This window comes from Alosa pseudoharengus, unplaced genomic scaffold (assembly GCF_046254945.1).
Source record: "Alosa pseudoharengus isolate Yale_2024_CS ecotype anadromous, Long Island Sound unplaced genomic scaffold, YU_APseudo_1.1 YU_APseudo_1.1_scf_4, whole genome shotgun sequence".
Taxonomy (NCBI): Eukaryota; Metazoa; Chordata; class Actinopteri; order Clupeiformes; family Clupeidae; genus Alosa; species Alosa pseudoharengus.
The window spans coordinates 39116718-39125172 of NW_027468774.1; the positions used below are offsets into that span (position 1 = coordinate 39116718).

The 8455-nt window shown below is 43.4% G+C and overlaps 1 protein-coding gene across 3 annotated transcripts in view; it reads right to left on the bottom strand.

Annotated features, from left to right (window-relative positions):
- smg1 (SMG1 nonsense mediated mRNA decay associated PI3K related kinase) overlaps positions 1 to 7995 on the bottom strand; it is a 55357-nt gene extending 47362 nt beyond the window's left edge. For 2 of the 3 annotated variants that reach the window (XM_076266224.1, XM_076266223.1), the window contains exons 1-7: positions 7740 to 7995; positions 4852 to 5015; positions 3701 to 3853; positions 2681 to 2817; positions 2052 to 2110; positions 1399 to 1612; positions 857 to 982 (exon numbers count right to left, since the gene is read on the bottom strand). In XM_076266224.1, the coding sequence (XP_076122339.1) occupies positions 857 to 982; positions 1399 to 1612; positions 2052 to 2110; positions 2681 to 2817; positions 3701 to 3853; positions 4852 to 5015; positions 7740 to 7816 (930 nt within the window). In that variant the 5' untranslated portion in view covers positions 7817 to 7995. Of the gene's footprint in view, positions 1 to 856; positions 983 to 1398; positions 1613 to 2051; positions 2111 to 2680; positions 2818 to 3700; positions 3854 to 4851; positions 5016 to 7200; positions 7674 to 7739 lie in introns of those variants that run through there. The other variant, XM_076266225.1, reaches the window with a different exon arrangement.
- Between the last annotated feature and the right edge of the window lie 460 nt (positions 7996 to 8455).

Here is an 8455-nt window from a genome sequence, read left to right on the forward strand (position 1 = left end):
AGGATGACGGTTTTGTTTGTTTGTTTGTTTTTTGTTTTGTCTTTGTGTTTACTAAAAACCTAATAAAAAGTTAATCACAAAAAAAAAAAAAAGACTACCAGACGCGAGCCTCTTCTGGGTTGCCAGATGTAATGAAGACTTAGCTAACATTATTTGACCTGCAGCTGCTTTAACGTTTCTCCAACCACGACCCAGCTACACATTACGGAAACAGTGAAAACAAAAAAATACCTCTCTAACCAACGTAACATATTTAGCTGAAGTTAGCAATGCAGATGAAGTTTAGCCTAGGCTACCTGTCGTGGTGAAATATGGCCATCTCTGCGTCAGACTTGATATTCTTCATTTGACGAAGACATCGCCATCTCAGTAAGCTCCTCCGATGTCCACTTAATTTGTTTCTTGTTTTAATTTTGGAAATTTGCCTGCCTCTCGTAGGCGTTCATGACTACAACTGACAGCAAGTTGACAGTTGGCCTTTGCTAATTTGGCAACACAAATAGGTGGACATGCCAGCCCATTATTAATACGCTATTCTAGAATTAATAGTTCAAAACATAAACGAAAATTCCAAGAGATTCCGCCCCGTAACTAATTTTCTTTCATGGGTTATAGTAATGTTGTCAAATAAGGCATTACTTCAATTCATCGTGTTTCCTTACTCTCTGACAACATAAGGTGATCATTTTTAGAATGGTTACCATTTATTTTCCATCATTTCCTACATGCTGGTCCTTTAAACAGAGCTTGTTTTGTGTGGTCACGCACGCACTTCGCACGCACACAGAGACAGAGACTAAAAAGAGAGCCACACATCAACAACACTAGGGGAGAAAAGGCCGGTTGTGCTCCTCACCCTGAAGTTGGTGCTGAAGATGTGCGGGTAGCAACGCGCCACCAGCAGAATGCACTTGACGCTCTGACACAGCAGCTCTGGGGTGTCCAAGTTCTCCAGGATGGACTGCAGGCTGCTCATCACCAGCTGGGGCGGTGAGACCAACAGAACACAAACACAACACGGCCATCAGTACAAACATTATCGCAGCTACATGCATTTATTTATCAGGAAGGTGAACGGCGGATGAATACATTTCACTCGTTGCATATTCAGTGAGCAACGAGTCCAGTTTTGAGATTACACTGGCTGGCAGATCTCTCGTTTATGAATAAATGATGAAGTCACAAAGTGTAGGTGTGACATTTTTAAGTCTCATAAGCGCAACCAGTGACCAATTCAGTGGTGGTTTATTCAGATAGTATGTCAAAAACGGGCCGATATAAATATTCATGACATGAATATTTAGCCATATCAGTATCTGTGGCTGTAATATGCAAAACAAACTGCATGAACAGCCTCCAGCCAGCTCAAGTCCCACACTGGGGCTGTGGACGCACTACCTGCATGACTGGCGAGAAAGCCTTCTTCTCCCCCACCATCTCCAGGGCCTTGTAGGTGGCCACAAGGTAAAGGAGCTTGACCTCGTCCTTGGTGGAGGCGCTGAACTTGAGGAAGATCCACTTGAAGATCCTCTCGGCCTCGTAGCTGAGCGCGGCACAGAGCAGGCCCAGGCACCCGGCTGCCTCCTGACGCAGCTCCTGCAGGAGCTTACTGCTGCAGGGACACAGGAGGCAGGGGGAAGATACAGCACCGTCAGGCAGGGTGAGGAGCGTCAGGGGAGTTAAGTGCCGTTCACACCAAGAACAATAACTATAAACAAATATCGTTCTAGTTAATATGAATGACGACGTTCACACAAACTATAACGATAACATGAAGAGCGATATCGTTGGGGATCACTTTCAGAGCGATTTTGATAACAATAAAAAGCTAATAGTCAATCAGAACCCATCACATTTTAGCCATCACATTCTTTAACACAAGGAGAGACTTTGCTTATCGTTTGTCAGTGTGGACACTTTTATCGTTATGGTTATAGTTACCGTTCTTGGTGTGAATGGCCCTTTAGGCTTCAATACAGCCTCCAAGCTGGGCAGGGAAGGGCAGAGACTGTGTACAGTGGTAGGAGTTTGGACTCCATGACCTTACTTACCTCTCATTCAAAATGTCATTCAGGGTGCTCAAGATAGTATCGAGCTGCTTCACAAGGACCTGGGACAATAGGGGTAGAGAAAAGTCTTTGATAACACAAACACACACACAGGCACACACACACACACACACATAATGGTGCAGAGGACAGGAGACATTTACAATTCCAACAGATCTAGCCACATGACACCAAGTATAACAACCCTTCATCAAGTCAACCAAGCCTAACCTCAATTTGAAACTGCCAAGGGCACGTGCACACATGCACACACACACACACACATTAATCCTTCGTTAAAATTCTGCAGCCACGCAAATCTATCAGGTTCAAAAGTTGCTTACTTCATGCATAACAGATTGAGCCCAGGATATGGGGAGAATACAGAAACACAGCCCTTTCCCATGTAGAGGGGTATCCTCTAGGTTTCCATGAAAAGCAAGCAATATGGTTCACTGCTGATGGGGACCTAAACTCTCAGCCTTTTCTGTTTAAAACACACCACACACACACAGCTTCCCATACTAAGAGAGAACGTCAATGGATAGGCTTGTAGTAAGGCTTGATGAAACTGGCCCAGAGAGCACACGTTAAGGAGCAGTAGAGGAGTGTTGAGAAGGGTCGTGTCTCACCACTTTGTTTTCCGAGTGCATGATGAGATCCTTCATCTGTTTAAGGGTGGCCAGCCTGCGGTCCCTGTCGTCTTCCCGGGAGACCCTCCGCAGGAGGTTGGCCAGGCGGGACTCATCCGAGTGAGCCATCGGTCGGTCTGAGGGGTGTGGGGATGGGGCATGGACACAGGTCAAGACACGAGACTGAGCAAAGGACAAACAAGCAGTCTAAGGTATTATTTTAAAGAATCTACAACATTTCAGATAAGAAGCTTATTGTAACCTGGTTAACAGCACATTGATTCTGAACTTAGATTGAGAATGGGTCTGGGGACCCTTGATTCATTTCTGACCAGCAGTGAAATTAAATTAAAAAGGGGCTTTCAGGCAGGACACCGTACGTGGTACAGTGGTTCCTGGTGATTCGGAAACGGCTTGTATGGGAGCAATGCCAGATGGATCTGCTGAGCAAATTCAAAAGCGCTCACAGTCATCTGGGTTCAGCCAAGGTAGGCTTATCGTGCTACATCTTTACAATACATACAAAACACAATGCTTTCAAAACATCTGATTAATTCGTTGGTGGTCTGGGAAGCACTGTCCATTCTGTCGTGTGAAAATACATGTAAACTAGAGGTGCGTTCAAATTTGGCAAAAACATGTTTTCTTCAAACAGTTAAATTTGAACAATTTGGTGTTAACATTCCATTGTAACGGTTATTGCACTGTTACCTTCATCAAGCTCACGTCCAGTTCCACTCTATGTTCGCAGAGAACTACCTCTGCAGACTGTTTGCGATTGTTTGCCAAAAACTCAAGGCAAACGGAAAACTGTTCGACAACCTTCGCCTATGTTGCTGATTTGAACTCACCTCTGTTGTCTACATCTAAGAGCAATTCAAATTGCAATTCACTGTTAAGGTGTTCCTGTTTTGGAAAGGTGACAAGATATCTTCCAGGCACACAGCACCCTAAGAGAGCACTGCATAGCCAGTAATTACTCTACTTGAATCAAGTGGCTTGATGGCTTTTCCCACCTACCCTGTGATTTCCTCATGTCCTTTGTAGCTAAAGCACGGTTTCCATGCTGAAAACTGGGTAAATCCGCTGTCACATCATTGATCCTCAACTCTTGCCCCAGCGACTTCCAACCATAAGTAGTTTCACAGAGACCTCCATCAACGTCATATCCACCTGCAAACACCACAGTGAATTTTACACATTTCAGGACCTTTTCTATTGAAAGTCTTTTAATTCAGAAAACTTGACAGATCACAATGGCATCATAAGTGTGTCTGAAAATAAGGCTATTCACAGGGTTCCCACCCGAAGTCAAATGTAAAATTCCATGACACTTCCCTGATGAAAAAAAAACAAAAATTGTAATGAATGGTACAATACACCAACCAATGACTTTAGCAAGGACTAAAGCTAGCTCTCTGTGGAAATATTTGTATTAATGTATTTTGGCAAGTAGATGTTAAATTGCTACAACAACATTTGCTGATATTCCATGAATTATAAAAATCCCTGACTTTCCATGTCTGGAATAGACTTTCCAAAATTCCATGATATTCCAGAAATTCCATGACCTGTGGGAACCCTGTATTCATTCATTTTACAAAGCTGCAGCGAAACATTACCACAACCAGATAATATCTCTGAAAAAAAATGTAACATAGAAGTAGTACAGTGAAGAGACATCAACAATGCACACCAACACAGCACCAGATATCATTTCCTGTTAAACTGGTATTGTGAAATCCTTCAAGTAACTTCTAGGGCATATTTCCTGATTCCCATACACACTGTGGCCAAAAGTTTTAATTCACAACATGAATTACCAGGAAATGAAAAGCCTTAACTACAGTGGAGGAATCACCGGGGCTTTCCTTGCAGATGCTTTCCCACTTCAGATACTTTATTCAGCTTACTTTCAGTTTCTGTTCTGTCCAAAACTTGAATGCAACACGCCCAGCTAGCCACCACCAATCCTCCACAAGCACACAAGAGGAATTCAACAGGAGGTCATTCAAAAGATTGTGACCAATCAAAGGGCATCTAAACAAATTTGACAGAGGCCATGGTGAATGCCAAAGCTGGGGAGCATAAATGGACAACAGACAACAGCTGACCACTACAAGGTCATGAAGGGCTGAAAACTGTGGTGAGCACACAGTGGGGTGACCTACCTCCTTCCTCGAGAGCGTGGGCGTCTGCGTAGGCATCATTGTGCAGCGGAGGGGTGCCAGGCCGGTCGGAGGGCAAAGTGTCAAAAAGAGCGGCTGGGGCAGGACCGTGGTCTCGTGAAACACTGTACTTCACGCCGTCCTGGCAAGCGGACACGCTGTCACCTCTGAAACAGCACGCAAAGCCAGCAGTTAGGCACGCATACCTGAACACCTCTGAAACACCACTAAAGTAACCTGGCTACCCTCACCTAGGGCTGGAATTTATGCCGTCACTGATTCTGCCCCCTGAATGACGATTCAATTATGCCCTCTAACAAGTTGTCAAAATAATCTCATGGGTTCTTGCCTAGTTCTATAGAGCTCAGTTCTATAAAACATTAAACCTAACCTTTGATCACTATCATTTATTATCACTTACAGTTACAGAAGTTGACTTGTCTTGCTCCCTCTTTCAAACACATGCAATCCAGTCAATGGATTGGTCCAATTACAATACATTTACACTTGTGTTCATTTGGTTATGGTCCACCCTCTAGGGCAAAGTAAATTTTGCACTACTATTCTAATAACCAGTGTTCTCAATTGAGATAACCAACATATTCCAATTATAAATTACAAAAATGAGGATCCAACCTCTTTACATTAAATCACTGGCAAGGTGAACAGCTCAAATGTACCCGTCTTTCAGTGGAGATGACACACTGAGGTCTCAGAGTCTGTGGGCCAGATCACGCAAGTCAATCAGGACAAAGTTCACAGTTTATCAATAACAAGAAAGATGCAGCAAACAGCATGCCCTGGAAAGACTAAAAGCTGAACTTTCAGATGGGATAAGGTTCTTATTTTCTCAATCACAAATATTAAGGTGAAAAATTTCAATAAGGCCAAACTGGGCACAACAGTCACAAGCCCAAACCCACCTAATGGTAACGTATACAGCAAAAAAAGTCACCAAATGTGCAACATAGATTGAGTCAATTTCACACAGGCTGACTAACATTATTCATGGTAATTAGATGATGGACTCAGCCTCTCTCCCTGTATACCTTAACTGCCTCTTTACAGTCTCAGTATACCTTCTGACTTACTTTCTATGTCTTTTTTCCCTTTCTGTCTGCTCACATCTCGTTCACAGTCTTTATCTGATGTATGCTTTCCTTGTTGGCTCAGTCTATTCATAATTAAAGACTGATGAGAAAGCTCAAAATGTACGCTGTTCTGAAAGAACATACAGATTCATTTTATGGACTTAACCTCTGTCTGATACCTGTGTGTTCTGGGTATGCAGGCCTGTGGTCTGTGACTTGCCTTTGCCCATTCAAGGAAAAAAACTTCTAAAAGTTTGAAAGCACATTTTATACACTCAATTATATGCTTATGTGACTGTCTTCACAGTTCAGGCTACGGTCAAAACAATTTCAGAATATTATGTTTTGGTCTCAAACATGTAGGACATTGACAACTTTTCGAACTTTTCCCACCGAGGGCCAACTCACACGAGGACCCACCACTCATGCTGAGTGGGTAACGTCAGGTTTCTATCAAGATAAAACCCAAACACTTCGGGTGCAGTTTCAAGACAACCCGAGCTGCGCCCGAATACTTGTATCCGATATCAATAAGCAAACATGTTCTGTGCACTGTCTAAAAACTTGACAGCAAGCATTGCATGACCTGGTCCACATACAACGGAGTATAAATTAGCCTCACAACGTTAGCTTACTAGCCAAAAAACCTTTGTGGTTACACCCAACACGTATGCTAAAAGGCGAATGTAGCCAAAGTAACCTTCCTTGTTTGTTTATGCCAAATGCATGATCATGTCGTCGACGTAGTCAACATGGTCTCGACTTTGAACTTCTACACTATACATAATCCCACCACACATTTGGGGTAGAAGGCAAGTTTGCACCCTAATATAAGAGTCAACCAACTCCAAACATTAGCAACGTTCGCGCTGGCTAAGTGGTTCGCACCAGCTAGTTAGCCACACTGGCTGCCACAGTGCCATGGCTCAGTTACGTTAACGTTGGTTTGCTCTGAATACCAACCAAGTGGCTTGCTAAGGTATCTTACCAGCGTGTATAGGTATAGTAATTGCATACAATGACAAAATAATGACCACAAGTTTGCCCAGTAAGCTACGTTGGCCAAGTAGGATAACAAGCCATCAATGGCTAACTTAGCTATTGCTAGGTAAATGTTCCCACGGAGAACATCAGCTTTGCTTGAATACTGAATTTGGTAGCTAGCTGGCTGGGTAGCAAGGAAATGTACAAGGTGTAGCTGACTGGGCAACAGTAAGGTTTACAGCGAGTTATAGCTGACTTCGTGTGACAGAATATTTACCTCTGGTGAGGCATTGCACCTATAAATATGTTTCCATTTCAATAGCCTGGCGACTAGGGTTCCCAGGTATTTCCACTTTCTTACGATGCAGTGGTGAGATTTTCGTTTAGCTAGGAAGTGATAGCACAGCTGGCCAATATTAGCGTCAGCGAGCTAACCCTAGCCGTCAAGCTAACTAACGTTAACCCAGAGCCAAAGGTTCCCGTCTTATCATAACCATAGACGGTCAGGACACACTCAACGATAGCTTCCTAGCTAACGTTAGCTCACAGCATTCAACGTTGTCGCTACCTGTTACCACGCTAGCTAAGGGTAATTAATGTAACTTAGCATATTAAAAAAATACACCTCAGCCAACAATATGGTTCCACAATTTTCAGCCATTGATTGTTAGCAAAGGGTTTAAACAGATAGCAATATCCTTATCATTCTCACGTGGGTTAAGCAACATCACTGAACAGCTATGTCAAGTATTTGTGGCTAGGCCTGTCGAATCCTCGTTCTATTTTGGACCATCTCACCCGTGGCGCGATACCAACCTGGGCTGCCAATCATTCCAGTTTCGCTGCAGTTTGTGGGCGCTGCTAAGCCGAGACCCGAGGGCTTTGCGGCTCATTACCTTTGCGAGGACAGCATGACCCGCACTCAACGGGCAAAAGTCGTGCTCACACTTATGTTTTTGTCTATCTTAATTCTTGTCCATTAATAAATTGGAAGAGCAATCTAACACACAGCTCTAGCAATGTATGGGAATACCAGGTGTCGGCCTCGCACTCCCCTCTCTATTTCTGTGGACCTGAAAGCGAGCGTGTATTTCATTAGATTTTGGAGCCTCGCCAGTGCCACCTACTGGCCGCTTATGACCATTCAGTTACGACTGCATTATTTGAACTACAAGTACCACCTCGTCTCGTGCTGTAACAGGCATTTTTATTTGACTTTTATTTGTACTCTCACACACACACACACACACACACACACACACACACACACACACACACACACACATATATATATATATATATATATATATATATATATAGATAGATAGATAGATAGATAGAGAGAGAGAGAGAGAGAGAGAGAGAGAGAGAGAGAGTCAGGACTAGGCCTACATTATCTAGGCCTTTAGCACTCACTAGCCTAGGCTACGTTACAAAATGAGCTGCGTAGACGTAGGCCTAGGCTATAACAACAGCATACAAGTTAATTGTGTCAGCAGTAGCAATAGGTCCCTTTGACTTTGACAAATTAT